This window comes from Carcharodon carcharias, chromosome 8, assembly GCF_017639515.1.
Source record: "Carcharodon carcharias isolate sCarCar2 chromosome 8, sCarCar2.pri, whole genome shotgun sequence".
NCBI classification, from domain to species: Eukaryota; Metazoa; Chordata; class Chondrichthyes; order Lamniformes; family Lamnidae; genus Carcharodon; species Carcharodon carcharias.
The window spans coordinates 34281112-34301845 of record NC_054474.1 but is presented as its reverse complement, the minus strand read 5'-3'; the positions used below and the strand labels follow the sequence as shown (position 1 = coordinate 34301845).

General features: G+C 44.5%; 1 protein-coding gene across 4 annotated transcripts in view; it reads right to left on the bottom strand.

The window, feature by feature from the left end:
- Positions 1-20734, bottom strand: part of gabrb2a (gamma-aminobutyric acid type A receptor subunit beta2a) — a 395193-nt gene that overhangs the window by 73298 nt on the left and 301161 nt on the right. For all 4 annotated transcript variants that reach the window (XM_041193701.1, XM_041193702.1, XM_041193703.1 and 1 more), the window contains one exon: positions 20203-20285. In XM_041193701.1, coding sequence (XP_041049635.1) covers positions 20203-20285 — 83 coding nt within the window. The remainder of the gene's footprint in view (positions 1-20202; positions 20286-20734) is intronic.

Below are 20734 nucleotides of genomic sequence, written 5' to 3'. Positions count from 1 at the left end.
ACAAGAGAGAATCTAACCATTGCCTCTTGACGTTCAATGACATTACCATCACTGAATTCCCCACTATCAATTTCCTGGGGGTTACCATTGACCCGAAACTGAACTGGACCAGCCATATCAATACTGTGGCTACAAGAGCAGGTCAGAGGCTAGGAATCCTGCGACAAATAACACCTCCTGACTCCCTAAAGCCAGTCTACCAACTACAAGGCACTAGTCAGAAGTGTGATGGAAAACTCCCCTCTTGCCTGGATGAGTGCAACACCCCCATCACTCAAGGACCTTGACACTATCCAGGACGAAGCAGCCCACTTGATTGGCACCACATTCACAAACATTCACTCCCTCCACCACCGATGCAGAGTAGTAACAATGTGTACCATCTACAAGACGCACTGCAAGAATTCACCAAAGCTCCTTAGACAGCACTTTCCAAACCCACTACCATCTAGAAGGGGTGGGGAAACTATTGGAAGCAATTCTGAGGGACGGAATTAATCTACACTAGGAGAGGCAGGGGTTAATCAAGGATAGTCAGCATGGTTTTGTTAAGGGGAGGTCATGTCTGACCAATTTGACTGAATTTTTCAAAGAGGTGACCAGGTGTGCAGATGAGGGCAGTGTATTTGACTTCATCTACTTGGGCTTCAGCAAGGCTTTGAGAAGGTCCCGCATGGGAGACAGATAATGAAGGTAAAAGCCCATGGGATCCAAGACAATTTGGCAAATTGGATCCAGAATTGGCTGAGTGGCAGGAAGCAGAGGATGATGGTCGAGGGGTGTTTTTATGACTGGGGTTCAGTGGGTTTCCACAGGGATCGGTATTGGGTCCCTTGCTGTTTGTAGCATATATAAACGATTTAGACTTGAATGTAGGAGGGTTGATCAGTAAGTTCGCAGATGATCCGAAAATTGGTGGGTTGGTAAATAGTGAGGAGGATAGTCTTAGATTACAGGAGGATAAAGACAGGCTGGTCAGATGGGCTGATCAGTGGCAAATGGTATTTAATCCGGGTAAGTGTGAGGTGATGCACTTGGACAGGACAAACAAGGCACGGGAATACACGATGAATGGCAGGACCCTGGGAAGTACCGAGGATCAGAAGTACCTTGGTGTGCACGTCCACTGGTCCCTTAAGGTAGCGGTAGATAAAGTGGTTAAGAAGGCATATGGGATACTTGCCTTTATTAGCCGAGGCATTGAATATAAGACCAGGGAGGTTATGCTAGAACTGTATAAAATGCTGGTTACTCAACAGCTAGAGTATTGCATGCAGTTCTGGAATCCGCATTATAGGAAGGATGTGATTGCACTGGAGAGAGTGCAGAGGAGATTCATCAGGATGTTGCCTGAGCTGGAGAGTTTTAGTTATGAGGAGAGATTGGATAGACTGGGGTGATTTTCCCTGGAGCAGAGGAGATTGAGGGGGGACATAATTGAGGTGTATAAAATTATGAGGGGCATAGGTAGAGTAGACAGAAAGGAACTTTTCTCCTTGGTGGAAGGATCAATAACCAGGGGGCATGGATTTAAGGCAAGGGACAGGGGGTTTAGAGGGGATGTGAGGAAGAATTTTTTCACCCAGAGGGTGGTGGGAATCTGGAACTCACTGCCTGAAAGGGTGATAGAGGCAAAAACCCTCTAGCCTTATTATACCTTCGCTCTGCTGCAGTCTGAGGCAACCCTTGTCCCCGAGGAGCCATCCCTGCAGCACCTGTGGACCCTGGAAGATGTCAGGGATCTGAGACCAACTGAGAATGTGGAGTCGTGGACACTGCCTGCGAACTGTGCGCAGACCTGCAGGATGTGTTTGTGGTGCTCTCACACCAGCTGAACATTCAGCGAATAAACGCCCTTGTGGCTGACATAGTTGAACGCCTGTTGCGACCGAGATCTGAGCGCCATATGAGTGCAGTCGATGGCACTCTACACCTCTGGGAAGCCTGCGATCTGGGAAAATCCCAGCACTTTTACATTCTGGTTTCCCTGGTCCTCTGTGAAATGCAAAGAGTTGTGTGCCTTCGCGAAGATGGCATCCGTTAACTCATGGATGCATTTGTGGGTGGAGGCTTGCGATATCCCAGAGGTCAACTGTGGAGCCCTCAAAGGAGCCAGGGCGTAAAAATTGAGTGCCGCGGTCACTTTTCATGGCCATGGGCAGTGGATGCCCTCCATGTCCTGTGGTACCAAATCTTGTAGCAGCTGGCAGATGTGACCAACCAGTTCCCTAGACATGCACGGTCTTCGCTGACACTGGCTTTCGGTCATCTGCAGGAATGAAAGGTGGCGTTTATAGACCCAGGGTTTAGCTAGGTACCGAACAATGACGGGTCACTGCGGCTCTTCAGTGCGATGTTGTGGGAGCCCCAGCTGGCCCTTCTTCCTGAGGGTGTTGCTCCTCCCTCTGCCCAGCCAGGCACCTACATCGTTTTCTTCTCCTTCGTCTCCGCTCTCTGTACGCCATGTGGCATACAGCGAGGTCACCAGGCTCCACGTTCCTGTTGTGCTCCTCCTGCAGGAAGAAAGAGAGACATGTGGGTTAGCTTGGATGTTCTACGAACCTCTCTGAGGGCCCCTTAATCCATCCCGGAGAGTGCTGGCCACCACTTGGATGGCCAGAGTTTAGTGTGCTGCATGGCTGCCTGAGATCCCACCCACCTCCACCCCACTCTGCCTGAATGATTGTCGGCAGCTTCGCCCACTGGACTCCATGCTGTGCTCTCAGCTCAGGCATACTCCAAACCCGCACTGCAAGGCTGCACTGTTAGCTTGAACCATGGGGGAGATTGGTCCAAAGCTGAATGATGACCTTGCAATGGGCTGTGAGCGCCTCCACCAGTGACTGTTCCATGGCCGGCTTTAGCAAAGAGATTGTACAACATGCCCAGTCACCCAACTGTTCTGCATTCCACTGAAACACTCATCAGTTTGCAGCCTGTGCCTGAGGGGCGAAAAGTTCAGGAGCATTTGGTGGCAATTTCATGCCTCTGCCTTGCTTGAATGGTCAGATAAGCTGGAGGTGTGACTCCACGCATGTCAATGTGACTGTGTCTGAACTGTCTAAGCTGCAGAGGAATGGTCACTTTGTACCACTTTATTAGGTTTCCCTAATGCGTGGCCACTTCCCCCACCACTACGCCGCATGTGCTTGTGCACTACCATCAACTGCAAAGCAGCCCTTGCCCCCACTAAGCCACTTCAACTGCAGGACAGCCTTTGCCCTGGCACTGCACTGTCAGCCAGCTAGGAAAAAGTGGCTTGCCTGTGCCCTCGCCTGAATTCGCGGTGCCTCAATCTTGAAGTCCACAGGAAATCCTGCCGAGCGCTCTGCAACGTTACTGTGCACTCACCTCCAAATTCCCCTTGAAGTGCAGTCTGCCAAGTGCATGCCTTATATATGCTTTGTGAAATATATTGGTGTGCAATGATGCTGACGTGCTCAGATGATCCAGTGTGGGGCGATTATTCTGGCGAGCTGGGCATATAATGAGATGCAGATGTATTACAATGAGATTACCGAGATCCGACGGTGGGAAACGCGGCCTGCCACTGACAGGCAGGGCAGATGATTGCAAACTGGTTTCATGATGTCGTGAAACCAATTTTTGGCCTTCTTACCATATTCTCCACTCACGCCGCCAAACAAGCCCGATGACAATAGGCACGGAAAATTCCACTCTGGGATAGGTGGACACAGGTTATGTCCCTACCAAATAGAAAAGAAGGTAAGGATATTGCTTTGTTGCTTCCTACAAGAAATAAGTTCAGAAGTGAGGTGGGTGCCTGTCAATTAAATAGTGATGAATGTTTGGAACTTTGCCTTTACCACATAGACTGTGTTATATATACCTAGTTCATGCTTCATGGTAATATTTTAGAGGTAATTTTTAGTTTAGGGAATATTAAAATTTAACCTTAGGAAATAGGATAAATGCAACAAAAGACCATAAGACCATAAGATATAGGAGCAGAAGTTAGGCCATTCGTCCCATCGAGTCTGCTCCACCATTTAATCATGGATGATAGGTTTCTCAACCCCATTCTCCCACCTTCTCCCTGTAACATTTGATCCCCTTACCAATCAAGAACTTATCTATCTTGGTCTTAAATAGACTCAATGACCTGGCCTCCACAGCCTTCTGTGGCAATGAATTCCATAGATTGACCACTCTCTGGGTAAAGAAGTTTCTCCTCATCTCTGTTCTAAAAGGTCTTCCCTTTACTCTGAGGCTGTGCTCTCGGGTCCTAGTCTCTCCTACGATTGGAAACATCTTCCCCACGTCCAGTCTATCCAGGCCTTTCAGTATTCTGTAAGTTTCAATCAGATCCCCCCTCATCCATCAAGTATAGACCCAGAGTCCTCAAATGTTCCTCATATGTTAAGCCTTTCATTTCTGGGATCATTCTCGTGAACCTCCTCTGGACCCTCTCCAGGGCCAGCACATCCTTCCTGAGATACGGAACACAAAATTGCTCACAATATTCTAAATGTGGTCTGACCAGAGCTTTATAAAGCCTCAGCAGCACATCCCTGCTTTTATATTCTAGACCTCTCGAAATAAATGCCAACATTGCATTTGCCTTCTTAACTACCGACTCAACCTACAAGTTAACCTTAAGAGAATCCTGGACTAGGACTCCCAAGTCCCTTTACACTCCAGATTTCTGAATTCTCTCCCCATTTAGAAAATAGTCTATGCCTCTATTCTTCCTACCAAAGTGCATGACCTCACACTTCCCCACATTGTATTCCATCTGCCACTTCTTTTCTCATTCTCCTAACTTGTCTAAATCCTTCTGCAGCCTCCTCGCCTCCTCAATACTACCTGTCCCTCCACCTATCATTGTATCATCTGCAAACTTAGCCAGAATGCCCTCAGTTCCTTCATCTAGATCACTAATGTATAAAGTGAAAAGTTATGGTCCCAATACTGACCCTTGCGGAACTCCACTAGTCATCGGCCGCCATCCTAAGAAGGACCCCCTTATCCCCACTCTCTGCCTCCTGCCAGACAGCCAATTTTCTATCCATGATAGTACCTTGCCTCTAACACCATTGGCTCTTATCTTACTGAGCAGCCTCTTGTGCGGCACCTTGTCAAAGGCCTTCAGGAAGTCCAGTAGATAACATAGAAAGGTTGGGACCATCATGATCTAAGGGGTTAACAGCTGGAGAGGTAAGATTATAAAACAGCAGATGGGCTTAGTTAGCTGGAGCATTGGAGATGAGGGGCAGGATTTTAATTTCGGCAGACGCATGCGATCGGCGGGCCCAGGAGCAGCCGGGGAATGGACCGCCAGCCGCGCTTGGCCCTCGACCGCAATTTCAGGCTGGCTGGCTAATTAATGGCCAGGCAGCATGAAAGACATGCTGAAATGCTCAGCTGTGCCGGAGTGCTCAGTGCTGCCGAGGTGGGGGAGGGAGGAGGGCGGGTGCTGATGTAAGGGTGGGCACATGGGAACCCAGAATGAAAGCTCCCTGAAGGCAGGGAGCTGCCTCAGGGAACTGAAGAATTTAAAAGCAATCAATCAGGTAGAGTTTAAGAAAGTTATAAGGTTTCAATTTATCTGTGTCTTTACTGGGGGAGTGTGTTCTGCAGCATGGGAAAAGGCCAAACAGAAAAGGTAAAAGCAAAATACTGTGGATGCTGGAAATTTGAAACAAAAACAGAAAATGCTGGAAAAACTCATCAGGTCTAGCAACATCTGTGGAGAGAGAAACAAAGTTAACATTTCGAGTCCGTGTGACCCTTCTTCAGAGCTGAAGAGAAGTGGAAATGTGATGAAATTTATATTGTTAAAGGGGAGTGGGCCAGGTGCAGCTGGATAGAAGGCCAGCGATAGGTGGGGACAAAGGAGGGATTGACAAAGATGTCATGAACTAAAGGAGAAAGGGAGTGTTAATGGTAGTGGTTGGTGCTAAAAAAGGTGCTGATAGTGGCATAAAGGTAAGAACACAGAATGTGATAAAAGCAGAACAAAGGTAGTATTGTGTCAAAGAACATCATGGAACAAGTAACAGATGGCTATGTAGGGGATGGGGTGGGGAGAAGGGGCAGTGGTGGGGAAAATAAAGGATAGAAAATGGTATAGAATGGGGGATAAAAGGGATAAAACCACAGAAAAATGAATAAAAATAAAAATGGGTAAAAAATAAAAAATGAACGTAGAAACAAGGGGATTTTAAAAAAGGGGATGAGGATGGATGAGAGAATTCATGGTCTGATGTTGTTGAACTCAACGTTAAGTTCAGAAGGCGGCAAAGTGCCTGTAAAGGGCAGGATTTTGAGAAAAGGTGTTTGGTGAAATCCAGAGGCAATACCATTTCAGTGATGAAGAGATGAAATTGCCCCAGGAAGTAGAGGCTAGAGTGGAGACTTGGAAATCCAGGTAAACGGAGTCTCGAGAGATAAAACTGAAACCCTGGGGGGTTTGAAGTCATTGAGGTAGTCTGAGTTGGAGGAGTAGCTTTGAGGGAATTCAGAGACTTGATCTTCAAAAGTGAGCATCCCCTCTTGAGGGAAACAGAATTTCAATGAGATTTGTTGATTCACAGGGCAGGATTTTGAGATCGTCAGGCAGGCCTGGGAGCAGCTTGGAAATGGCCCGCCGCCGGTGATTTCAAGCTGACTGGCCAATTAATGGCTAGCTAGCATGAAACATGCGCTGAAAGGCTCAAAGCTGCTGGGGTGGGGGTCGGAGGAGGGACAGTGCTGAAGTCTGTGTGGGCGCAGGGGACCGTGCAATGAAATCGCTGAAGGCAGAGAGCTGCCTCAGGAAGCTGAAAAATTTTAAACCATAAAGATTTGAAAATGCAGAAAAAATTGTCTACACATCAGACTCCCTCACATGAACGTATAGGTTATAAAAATTCTGTCAAAGCTTTTTTTAAAATTAATATCGGAAACCTCATCCCGCCCGTGGATGAGGTTTCCTCAAAAATCCAAAGGCTGCCTGGTCGATTCACCTGCCTGCCAACTGTAATGTTGGATGGGCAGCAAAAAAATTGCACTTAATTAGCACTTAATAGGCCTCTTAATTGTTGACTCTCGTGCATGCCTGCCGACCAAAATATCGCGTGAGTGCACAATGACGTCGGGACGCTCACCTGGTATCACTGCGTGCTATCTTGCACCTGATCGGGTCGGGCATGCACCCGCCTGCAGGACATAAAATTCTGCCCACAGTATTTACTTACATCGGGGTGGGTTGCTGAGAAATCAGTGGGATTTGTCTTGGTCACATTTGCAATTTTTCGTACAGTGTGTTGTGCTCAACCACAGTTTACCAGTTAACTTAGATATATATCATATTAATTAACACTGAATGTTAGATAGAGTATAAGGTAGATATTGTAAATTATTTTATCTTTTTGACCTTGGATAGTAAAGTTTATTTTGTTTATTCAAAACCTGTGGAATCTTGTGGCTTTACTCTCTCAGCGATGTCTTGAATCTCAAACTTTGTCTACTTTAAACAAAACGTTATTGGTCTCTAAATGGACCTAACAAAAACTTGGGGGTCTGGCCTAGGATCATAAAAACTGCAGAAAAGAAACATTTCGCCCGCAGCTTCTTGAGGGCAACTAGAAATGGGCAATAAATGCAGGCCTTGTCAGTGACGCTCACATCCCAAGAACGAATATATAAAAATGAGTTCTTGGATGAAATCCACAAGAAAGACAATCTGTTAAATGCCAATGAGGCATAGTCGGAAATTGATAAATTTCAGTAAACAGATGTTCATTCCATGGAAGAATACAAATGGGCTTTAATGGATAATGACAAAATCAATTTGGGGATATCTGGATTGGCACTAGCTTTTACATTCCTGGATTGTTGTAAGTTGTTTTATGTGATCAGGTAACTGGTTCCAACTGGTATTTGTTTCTTAGAGGAGTCCCTGTTGGATCAGATGTCTGCTGCCTTAAAAAAAATTCTGGGAAAATAGTCTTTCCTTCAGCCATCATAGAACAAATGAGATTCCATGGTGGCACACAGAATGAAGCAGGTGATGGCATAGTGGTACTGTCGCTAGACTAATAATCCAGAGACGCAGAGTAATACATGGCAGAGGGGAGAATTTGCATTCAATAAAAAATCTGGAAATAAAGTCTAATGATGACCATGAAACCATTGCCAATTTTTGTAAAAACCCATCTGGTTTACTAATGTCCTTTAGGGAAGAAAATCTGCCACCCTTACCTGGTCCGGCCTACATGTGTCTCCAGACCTGCAGCAATGTAGTTGACTCTTAAATGCCCTCTGAAATGGCTCAGCAAGCCACTCAGCTGTATTAAACCGCTACAAAGTCTCAAAAAAAGAATGAAACTAGACGGACCACCTGGCATCGACCTAGGCACCGGAAACGACAAAGGCAAACTTAGCCCTGTTGACCCTGCAAAGTCCTCCTTACTAACATCTGGGGGCTAGCGCCAAAATTGGAACAGCTGTCTCACAGTCTAGTCAAGCAACACCCTGACATAGTCACCCTCACAGAATCTTATCCAACAGTTAATGTTCCAGACACCACCATCACCACCGACAGGTCAGACCCAGCAGAGGTGGCAGCACAGTGGTATACAATCGGGATGGAGTTGCCCTAGTCCTCAAATTCGACTCCAGACCCCATGAAGTCTCATGGCATCAGGTCAAACATGGGCAAGGAAACCTCCTGCTGATTACCATGTACTGCCCTCTTATCAATCAGTGCCCCTTCATGTTGAAGGAAGTGCTGAGGGTGGCATGGGCCTAAAGGACACAGCTGCTAATCTGGATCTGCTGTAGGTTGTGAAGGAACCAAAAAGAGGGAAATTGATACTTGACCTCATCCTCACCAACATGCCTGCCGCAGATGCATCTGTCCATGATAGTATCGGTAGTAGTGACAATCACACAGACTTTGTGGAGATGAAGTCTTGCCTTTGCATTGAGGATACCCTCCATCGTGTTGTGTGGCAGCATGTGCTAAACGGGATAGATTTTGAACAGACTTAGCAACTCAAGACTAGGCATCCATAAGGCTCTGTGGGCCATCAGCAGCAGCAAAATTGTACTCAAACACAATCTGTAACCTCATGGCCCAGCAAACCCCCCACTCTGCCATTACTATCAAGCCAGGGGATCAACCCTGGTTCAATGAAGGGTGCAGAAGGGCATGCCAGGAACAGCACCAGGCACACCTAAAAATGAGATATCAACCCAGTGAATCTATAACACGGGACTACTTGCATGCCAAACAGCATGTGCAGCAAGTGATAGACAGAGGTAAGCTGATCCCATAACCAATGGATTAGATCTAAGCTCTGCAGTCCTGCCACATTCCGTCATGAATGGTAGTGGACAATTAAACAACTCACTGGAGGAGGAGGCTCCACAAATATCCCCATCCTCAATGATGGGGGAGCCCAACACATCAGTGCTAAAGATAAGGCTGAAGCATTTGCTACAATCTTCAGCCAGAAGTGCTGAGTGGATGATCCATCTCGGCCTCCTCCAGAGGTCGCCAGCATCACAGATGTCAGTCTTCAGCCAATTCAATTCAATCCACATGATATCAAAAAACAGCTGAAGTCACTGGATAGTGCAAAGGCTAAGGGCCCTGATAATATTCCGGCAAATTCCTGAAGACTTGTGCTCCAGAACTTGCCGCATCCCTAGCCAAGCTGTTCCAGTATAACTACAACACTGGCATCTACCTAGCTATGTGGAAACTTGCCCAGGTATGTCCTGTACAGAAAAAGCAAGACAAATCCAATCCAGCGAATTACCGCCCCATCAGTCTACTCGCCATCATCAGTAAAGTAATGGAAGGGGTCATCAACAGTGCTATCAAGCAGCACTTGCTTTGCAATAACCTGCTCACTGATGCCCAGTTTGGGGTTCTGCCAGGGTCATTCAGCTCTTGACCTCATTGCAGCCTTGGTTCAAACGTGGACAAAAGAGCTGAACTTCCAAGGTGAGGTGAGAGCAATGGCCCTTGACATCAAGGCTGAATTTGATACAGTGTGGCATCCAGGAGCCCTGGCAAAACTGGAGTCTATGTAAATCAGGGGGATAACTGTCCACTAGTTGGAGTCATACTCAGCACAAAGGAAGATGATTGTGGTTGTTGGATGTCAGTCACCTCAGCTCCAGGACATCGCTGCAGGAGTTCCTCAGGATAGTGTATTCGGCCCAACCATCTTCAGCTGCTTCATCAATGACCTTCCTTCCATCATAAACTGATGATTGCACAATGTTCAGCACTCACCAGGTATTGAAGCAGTCCATGTCCAAATGCAGCAAGACCTGGACAATATCCTGCTTGGGCTGACAAGTGGCAAGTAACATTCGCGCTACACAACTGCCAGGCAATTACCATCTCCAACAAGAGAGAACCTCACGATCGCCTCTTGACGTTCACTGGCAATACCATCACTAAATCCCCCACTATCAACATCCTGGAGGTTACATTGACCAGAAGCTGAACTGGACTAGACATATAAATACTGTGGCTACAAGAGTGTGTCAGAGGCTAGGGATCCTGTGATGAGTAACTCACCTCCTGATCCCCAAAACCTGTTCACCATCTACAAGGCACAAGTCTGGAGTGTGATGGAACACTGCCCACTTGCCTGGTGATTGCAGCTCCCACAACAATCAAGAAGCTTGACACCATCCAGGACAAAGTGGCCCACTTGATTGGCACCACATCCACAAGCATTCACTCCCTCCACCACGATGCACAGAAGCAACAGTGTGTACCATCTACAAGATGCACTGTAGGAATTTACCAAGGCTCCTTAGACAGCACCGTCCAAACCCAGAACCACTGCCATCTAGAAAGACAAAAGCAGCAGGCACATGGGAACACCAACACCTGGAATTTCCCCTCCAAGTCACTCACCACCCTGACTTGGAAATATATCACTGTTCCTTCACTGTTGCTGTGTCAAAATCCTAGAACTCCCTTCCTAACAGCAGTGTGGGTGTACTTACACCACAGGGACTGCAGCGGTTCAAGAAAGCAGCTCACCACCACCTTCTCAAGAGCAACTAGGGATGGGAAATAAATGCTGGCCCAGCAAGCAAAGCCCACATCCCGTGAATAAAAAAAAAATAGAAGGCTCATTGATTCCTGGGTTTCAAAGTAATCCAGATACCGGATACAGACATCAACACAACAAAAGGATTAAAAGACAGGCAGAATGAGAATGAAAGGATCTTTAGCAGATCTGGCTATTACAGCAGAAAATTGGAAGTAAAATAATAGGCGAATGAGTCCCAGAAATGTCCAAAGGACAGTTAATAGGTGCTTCAGGGGTAACTTGAAGAATCATTTTGCAGTAAACCTCATATTGCAAAGGGGCAAGGTTCTCAAGTGGCACCTGACAATTAGAATTCTGAGAAAGAGGATGAAGATAAAGATGAATCCAAAAAAATACTGCTCACAAGGAGTTTTAGTCCTGTGTTGAATATGTTAATTGAAGAGATCTTTAATTGTGCAGCATTAGATAATGCTTGTACTTCAATGGTACATGGGATAGATAGGTTTAAATGCACAAAGTTAAAGAATATAAAAGTACTACTTGCTTTAGGTTTGGTGATGGCAACACATTGAGGTCACTAAACAGAGTTGTAACTGAATGTAAAGTAGCTGGGGTAAGTTTTTTTTTAATAAATACCGATATAATATCTGGTGTGATACTATGTTACTAAGTAAACCTTCTATGAAAAAGGCACAAATGAAATTTGACATGGAGCATTACGAAGCAATTATTTTTTGGAAAGTCAATTAATCTGCAGTTTACCCAGTCAAGGCGTTATTTTATCCCTTTAGTAAAACTTGATGTTTCTAATCAGTGTTAGAGAAGTATTAATAGCACAGGTGATAAGAATCACAAAGAGAAAAAAAAATTGTCTTAAAATTACACAATTTGCTCATTTTACTTGTCAATGGTTACAAATTCTACCAAAAGATGCAGGCATGGATGATGAAGAGTACACAAGGCTAACAGAAGACGTTTGTGATAATTATGACAACTGTAAAAAGCAGCAGAGGATGCCACTCATATCCTATTGTAAGCCTTCAACCGCCTTTAATGAGGTAATTGCATGGATTTAAAGATATGGGACAAAGATAAAAATGTTTTAATTCCACATTTTATAGACCTGGTGACCAGATTTAATCTTTCAACAATAATACATAAGAAGCACAAAGGGTTATTATAGACAAAGTCATGGAGAGATGGACAGGGACCAGGACTTGGAACACCAACAAAGTGTCTGAATTTGCCAATGACGAGATCAGAAACGTGTGAAAATATAAATATCATGGTCATGAATACTGCAGCTGGAAGGCTTAAGCAATGAACCTTGTGAAAGGAATCATGCTGTGATGGATCAACTAGACTGAAAGTTGACAACCTCCCTGGAATTGGCGATTCATGCAAAAAATTCACTCCAGATGGTGAGAGGGTATAATCCCTAGCAATTAGGCTAGGGGCAAAATCCCAAATAGCCATCTGTTCTGTAATAGTACCTCTGCTAGAAGATACTCTAATTCATTCTATTTCTTTTGGCACATCTGAATGCTTTAGTTCAGATCTTGGAGGAAATTTGGAGAATACTGAGGCATTGTATTTGACCAACTGAGGCAGAGTTTCATTAGGAGATTTGGTATACTATAGAAGAGAGGGTCATAGGGAATGGAAAGGCCCTAGTAAGGTAATAGGTCAAGATGTTGTCATGATGACAGGCAGCTGTGACCATTTTTACTGGCCACACCTCCTCAAGGACGTATCAAGGTGTAGCAGAACTTGCCATACCTGCCAGGTTGTGGGGAAATCTCAATCCACAATAAAACCTGCACCTATGATTCCTGTGCCAGTTTTTGGGGAGCCATTCAGCAAGGTGCTATTGAACTGTGTGGGACCCCTGCCCAAAACCAAAGGAGGCTTCCAGCATATCCTTACTATCATGGACATGGCTACCCACTTCCCAGGCTGATACTCTGAGAACCATATCTGCCAAAATAGTAGTGGGGGAACTAACCTAATTCTTTACAACCATCGACTGCCCACCGAGATTCAGTTGGATCAGGGCTCAAATTTCATGTCCAAAATATTCCAGGAGGTCATGGGTAACCTGGATATGACCCAGCTGAAGTCTTCAGCATTTCACCGGCAGTTATAGGGGGTGCTAGAAGGATACTGCTAGACCCTAAAAATAATGATCAGGGCATATTGCCACCTCATGACTGGGATAACAGACTAGGTTTTCTTCTATTCATCACTAAAAACTCACCCAGTGAGTCCACTGGCCTTACTCCATTTGAATTAGTTTATGGACACCAAGTGAGAGGATCTCTGAAACTAATCAAGGAGAGGTTTTTAGAGCAGGATGAGGAAATCTTCACATTAGTTTACGACACAGTGTTTTGTGAGTAACTCATGAAAGCCTGTGATGTGGCCCAAGAACACTTAAAAATCCTCCAGACAGGCATAAAAAAAACAGGCAGACAAACGTGCCAGGGCCCGGATCTTTCAGCCAGGAAACTATGTGCTTGTGCTCCTACCAATACCAGGTGAACTCCTAAAAGCTCGGTTCAGTGGCCCGTACAGAGTAGCAAAGAAGCACAGGGAAGTAAATTATCTAACTGACACCCCAGACAGCAGAAAAAAGCAAAGGCTGTGTCATGTCAATATGATAAAACAATACCACAGCTGAGAAGGGGACAAGCAGGGAACAATCTGTCCCATAGCCACCGACCTAGAGGAGAGGTGAACAGTGGGGATGAATTGGAGGGAGACATGGGTGAGGCCCACAGTGAACCACTACTATCCAGCTAACAGATACTGAAATAGTAGCAAACCTGGACTCCTTATTTGCCAAACTAAGTGCAGAACAGCAAGCAGACTTGACAAGGCTCTTCACTGCACTCAAAAGCCTATGTAGAGACAAACCAGGCTGCATCACCTTAGCTCTACATGATATTGGTGTGGAAAGGACCCTCCCATAAGGGAATATCCCTATCATCTAGGTCCAGGAAAGCTAGCCCAGGTTTGAGAGGAGATTGACTACGTGCTGGAGCACCAACTAATAGAGCCTAGCAGTAGTAGCTGGAGTTCCCCAGTTGTGCTCGTGCCCAAGCTGGCCAGCTCCACAAGATTCTGCATTGACTACCAAAAAATTAATGCGGTGACCAGAGCCGATTCCTACCCGATACCCCGTCCAGAAGACTGCATAGATAGGATAGGTAAAGCAGCCTATATCACCAAGATAGATTTACTGGCTGGTTCCCTTGCCACCCGTGCGAAAGAAATCTCCACCTCGGTAATTCCGGATGGATTATACCAGTGTCGAGTCATGCCATTTGGTCTCAGAAAAGTGCTAGCCACCTTCCAAAGACTTATGAACCAGGTAGTGGCAGGCTTGTCCATTTGTGTTGTGTACCTAGACAACCTCCTAATGTACAGCAACACCTGGGAAAGTCAATCAGAGCAACTGAAAGTCCTCTTCCAGAAATTACAGTCAGCTGAACTTGTGGTCAATCTCACAAAGAGCGAGTTTGCTAAGGCTCAGGTGACCAACCTAGGACATGTGGTGGGTCACAGACAAGTACTGCCCAGAGCTGTAAAGGTACAAAAAGTAGTACAGTTCCCCATTCCCACAAAAAAATGGGAAATCATGAAATTCTTAGGGATGTGTGGGTTCTACCACAAGTTCGTCCCAAACTTCAGCGTGGTAGCTGCACCACTGACAGAAAAACTACAGAAAAAAGCAAAAGTAGAATGGACCAAGAAATGCCAGACAACTTTCAAGAAGCTGAAAGCCACTTTATTAAATGAACCACTGCTTGCAGCTCCAGGCTTTATCCAAGCATTTAAAGTAGGCATCGATGTGAGTGTAGGGGCTCCAGGAGGACAAATCAGGAATAGAGAGACTAATCGAGTACTTCTCCAAAAAAAGAAACAAACATCAAAAATGATTTTCCACAGTAGAAAAGAAAACCCTAGATTTATTACTGGCTCTCAAACACTTGGAGGTATATGTCCGAAATGGATACGGGAACACCACGGTCTTCACCGACCACAACAATTTAACCTTTGTGGAAAAAAATCAAAACTCAGAATGCAAGGTTATTCTGTTGGGGTTTGTTTCTCCAATCTTATCACCTGAAAACCATCCACATTGCAGGGAAATTGAACGTGATTACGGATGCCCTGTCCAGAACGTAGAGACCCAGTTAGAACTGAGAAGATAATCCAGACCAAGGCTAAGGGAATGAATGGGAGTGTTTGTTGTTCTATATATTTCTTTTTTTCTCCTTGCAATGAAATAAGAGTGAATCTCATATTATTCTTCATGAGAGGGAGGTGTCAGGAAAACAGGAAGCTGTGGTTGAGTGAGATTTACCTACAACTTCAGCTAATTGCAGATGTATTGAACTTTTTAAAGACTTGTGTTTTTAAAAAAATACAGGACAAGATACTGATCAAAAAATGGCTTTCGCGAGTCACCTAGTGCCTGATACTGAAAGTGATCACTTCTCTGGAAATTTCCTATATGAATTGTACTGCCAACCTGTTGCGTGGAATTTCACACCTGGGGGCAGCGGTGGAGGCGTGGTGGTGTCAAAGTCCACTTCAAACAGGGACTCTCTTGAAAGGAAGGCATTAACAATGTAAAGTGCTGGACTTTGATCAGCTGTAGTTCTGTCAAGACAACAGGAAATGTTAACCAGCCAAATACTCATCAGACATTCAAAACTCCCTGAGGAGAACAGAATAACCCCTGTTGATTTCTATCCAGAAATGTGTCAAAAGTTTCAACATGAAAATATCAAAAAATGGGATTACTTGGTCTGCAACAGTGACTAATCAAATTCCTTTCTCATAATATACAGACAGGAGTTTTAAAAACTGGTTCTGCCAAGCAGAATCAGATGGAAGAAAATGAAACACCACAGTCATCTAAACACACTTGGAAGAAAGTAGAAAAGATCTCTCTCTGAAGCTAAAAGAGTGTCTTCAACAAAGTGTAGACTGAACCAAGTCGACTCCAAACTTCTATAGGAAACCAACTAACTTCAAACAACCGCAATGTTCAACAATCTACACCTCAAAGACAAACAATGGACTTAATCATGTATTCTTTTAACTTTTTACTGGACTCTAACTTTCTTACTTCTGGGTGTGTGTATGTGTGTGATTGCATGTATGCGTTTGTGTGCGCAGCTTGTCGGTCACGTGCAATCAGCGGGCCTGGGAGCAGATGGGAAACGGGCCCCCGACCATGATTTCATGCTGGCTGCCCAATTAATGGCCAGCCAGCACAAACGTGCACTGAGAAAGGCTCAGCACAGCCGGTTGGGTGGGTGCCGATGTCACCATGGTCGCTGGCGAGCTCTTCCACTGAGCTCCCTGAAGACGGACAGCTGCTTCAGGGAGCTGCAGACCTCACAGAATAATGGAAACAACAAAAATACTGCTAAATATGTCCATGCAGCACATCAAGCATCTGAAAGCATACCTTATAAAAAAAGACACCAAATATCTATTTTCATTTTATTTCCCCATGGAGATTTCATCCTGCCCTGGATTGAGGTTTGAGCAAAAATGTAAAGACCACCTGGCCAATTGGCCCATCTGCCAACTATACAAGTGGGCAGGCCATGAAAATCACTTTCAATTGCCTCCTTAAAGGGCTTAATTGCCCACATAATTGTCAGCAGGTGCACTTCCGACTGCCGTGCATGCCCTCTGACCTAAGATTGCTCGCGTACAGGATGACGTTGGGACGCTCGCCCAACGTCATCTCGCGCTATTTCATGTCCTTTCAGGTCAGGCGCACGCCTGCCCATGATGTATAAAATTCTGCCCTTAGTCTTTCTTTGACTTAAGAAAACCTAGTTTGATTGGCTCCTTATTAACAAATAAATGCATCTGGATTGAAAAAGGCATTTAAGGGGAAAATACATTTCAAAACCTTTGTTGTGACCAACAGAAGGTGCTGAATAGAAGGGGAGACAGCTCACTTCTCCTCACAATGGCAAGCAAGATAGTTATTATAAAACATGACAATCAAACTGTTAAGGTTCACTCCTCACAATTAATCGGAATTAATTATAAAATATCAAACGCTGAGCAGTTAGTAGAATTAAATGAGGAACCTTGTACAAATGCTCATGGGTATTTTCCTCAATCAACTTCACAAAAACAGATTATCCAGTTATTATCATGTTACTGTTGGTGGGAGCTTGCTGTGTATAAATCAGCTATAGTATTTCCTAAATTATAACAGTGACTGCACTTCAAAAGTATTTCATTGACTATAAAGTGCTTTGGCACACCTGGTGGTCATGAAAAGCACTACACAAATATAAGTCTTTTTTGTGATGAAGGTCCTGAAAAACAGAATGATCAAGGGTTGGATAGTGATAATGTGAATGGTCACATATCACAGAGCTATCACATTTATAGGCCTGGGTGACATATATTCCAGAGGGGTCTATGAACAGAGGGGTGTGACAATTGTCGGAAGTGCAGAAAAAGCTATATGCTAAAAGCTAAATATTGGTTGAATGTTCAGGATGATGACCAAGAAGTAAGGTCCATGGACTGGCAGAACATGATAAAAGAGTGGGGAATAAGAATGCACAATGCGGGCTTGTGGGACTTTTAAGTAAATTGGTATTTAGCACAGTAGGCTGAAATAACTTTAAATCAACAGTACTATTGAGATAAAAACAAAAAACTGTGGATGCTGCAAATCCAAAACAAAAACAGAATTACCTGGAAAAACTCAGCAGGTCTGGCAGCATCGGCGGAGAAGAAAAGAGTTGACGCTTCGAGTCCTCATGACCCTTCAACAGAACTAGGTGAATCCAAGGAGAGGGGTGAAATATAAGCTGGTGTAAGGTGTTTGTGGGGGGTAGTTGGGTGGGGGGAGAGAATTGGAGGGGGGGTGGTGTGGTTGTAGGGACGAGCAAGCAGTTATGGAGCAGATCATCAAAAGATGTCACAGATAAAAGAACAAAAGAACACAGAGGTGTTGAAGTTGGTGATATTATCTAAATGAATGTGCTAATTAGGAATGGATGGCAGGGCACTCAAGGTATAGCTCTAGTGGGGGTGGGGTGAGCATAAAAGATGTAAAAATATTTAAAAATAATGGAAATAGGTGGGAAAAGAAAAATCTATATAAATTTTTGGAAAAAACAAAAGGAAGGGGGAAGAAACAGAAAGGGGGTGGGGATGGAGGAGGGAGCTCAAGACCTAAAGTTGTTGAATTCAATATTCAGTTCGGAAGGCTGTAAAGTGCCTAGTCGGAAGCTGAGGTGCTGTTCCTCCAGTTTACGTTGGGCTTCACTGGAACAATGCAGCAAGCCAAGGACAGACATGTGGGCAAGAGAGCAGGGTGGAGTGTTAAAATGGCAAGCGACAAGGAGGTTTGGGTCATTCTTGCAGACAGACCGCAGATGTTCTGCAAAGCGGTCGCCCAGTTTACATTTGGTCTCTCCAATGTAGAGAAGACCACATTGGGAGCAACGAATACAGTAGACTAAGTTGGGAGAAATGCTGCTTCACTTGAAAGGAGTGTTTGGGCCCTTGGACAGTGAGGAGAGAGGAAGTGAAGGGACAGGTGTTACATCTTTTGCGTGGGCATGCGGAGGTGCCATAGGTGGGTGATGGAGGAGTGGACCAGGGTGTCCCGGAGGGAACGATCCCTACGGAATACCGCCGGGGGGGTGAAGGGAAGATGTGTTTGGTGGTAGCATCATGTTGGAGGTGGAAATGGCGGCGGATGATCCTTTGAATGCGGAGGCTGGTGGGGTGATAAGTGAGGACAAGGGGGACTCTATCATGTTTCTGGGAGGGAGGAGAAGGCGTGAGGGTGGATGCGCGGGACATGGGCCGGACACGGTTGAGGGCCCTGTCAACGACCATGGGTGGAAAACCTCGGTTAAGGAAGAAGGAGGACACGTCAGAGGAACTGTTTTTGAATGTAGCTTCATCGGAACAGATGCGACGGAGGTGAAGGAACTGAGAGAATGGGATGGAGCCCTTACAGGAAGCGGGGTGTGAGGAGCTGTAGTCGAGGTAGCTGTGGGAGTCGGTAGGCTTGTAATGGATATTAGTGGACAGTTTATCATCAGAGATTGGGACAGAGAGGTCAAGGAAGGGAAGGGAAGTGTCAGAGATGGACCACGTGAAAATGATGGAGGGGTGGAGATTGGAAGCAAAATTAATAAATTTTTCCAAGTCCCGACGAGAGCATGAAGCGGCACCGAAATAATCATTGATGTACCGGAGAAAGAGTTGTGGAAAGGGGCCAGAGTAGGACTGGAACAAGGAATGTTCCATATACCCCAAAAATAGAAGGCATAGCTGAGGCCCATATAGTACTATTGAGAGACTGTTACTCCCAACCTGCTTAATCATAATTGGTCATCATAAAAATGTGATGTACCTAAAGAAGAGAAAGCAACGGTGAAGTTTGATTAGTCCATTAAACTGGTTATGCACTCAGATTACACCAGATGCTAGTTTTGATGTGTTGGAGCTAAGTACAACAGTGAAAAGCAGAGAATGCTATAAGGACAAATAAACCATTAAGTAAGTTAAATCTGGATAAAATCATCCATAAGACTGAAACAGTTTCACCAAAGACCTGCATACTTGTGGCAAGACTTCATTATTCTTGTACTTCAATCCACTTGCAGTAAAGGTCAAAATGTCATTTGCCTTTCTAATTCCTTGTTGTACCTGCATGCTAACACTGTTCTTTCATGAGTACACAAACAAGTCTATCTGAACATCAACAGTTAAAGGTTTCACACCTTTTAAAAATATTCAGCTTTTTTATTCTTATTACCAAAGTGTTTTAGCTTCCATATTAATAAAATAAACCATTTCCACTAACTATCATGAGAAGTTTTGAGCTCTCACCATTGCATTTATTCTTCATAAGATTTACATTCTGGACATTATTGTACACAAAAAGATAAATCCCATGGAAACAAGGAAAAATCTTTGGTGCTGATGAGAGTTTTTTTTTCCCCCTTTGGTCTATTCATTTAACAAACAGTAACTGAGTTGTCAAACATTACATTTAAAACAAACATAAATTAATACTTCATGCTTAATTGACTTGCTAATAAAGTTGTGCTGTCAGGCTGAGGCCAAGAAGAATGATGTGAATGCGTAGAATACTTACAGCTCTCTATTTCAAGTGTGCAGTTCTGCTGATCAAGTGGATATCTTCGCAGATCCATCATGCAAGCAGCTGTTGTGGTAATTCTGCAAAGAAAATGATGATTCAATGAGCAGCTGTGGTGTAATGTTTAATTGCTCTTTCTTAAAAACTGTGAAATATTTCAAGTTTTTTTGGGAAGAGCTGCACTTAAAATCTTTAAAGGTACCTCAGTTTTCAGAACATAAGCTTTGATATGTTCAAAATAGTTGAAGGACATCAGTATTAGGGAAGTAACACGTTGGCAGTTTTGGTATTCACTGGCAAAGCACAATAAACTAAATTTTACTGATCCTGAACTCTGTATGAGGTGTCAGCCTTAGCTCAGTGGTAGCAATCCCATTTCTGAGTCAGAGGGTCATGAGTTCAAGTCCCATTCCAGGAACTTAAGCACTAATGTATTTGACTCACATTTAGCCTTACCACTTAGCAGTTCCTCTTCTATAATATAAATATTAGTTTTGTAGTATTTTAATAATCAAGCAAGAAGCTTTCA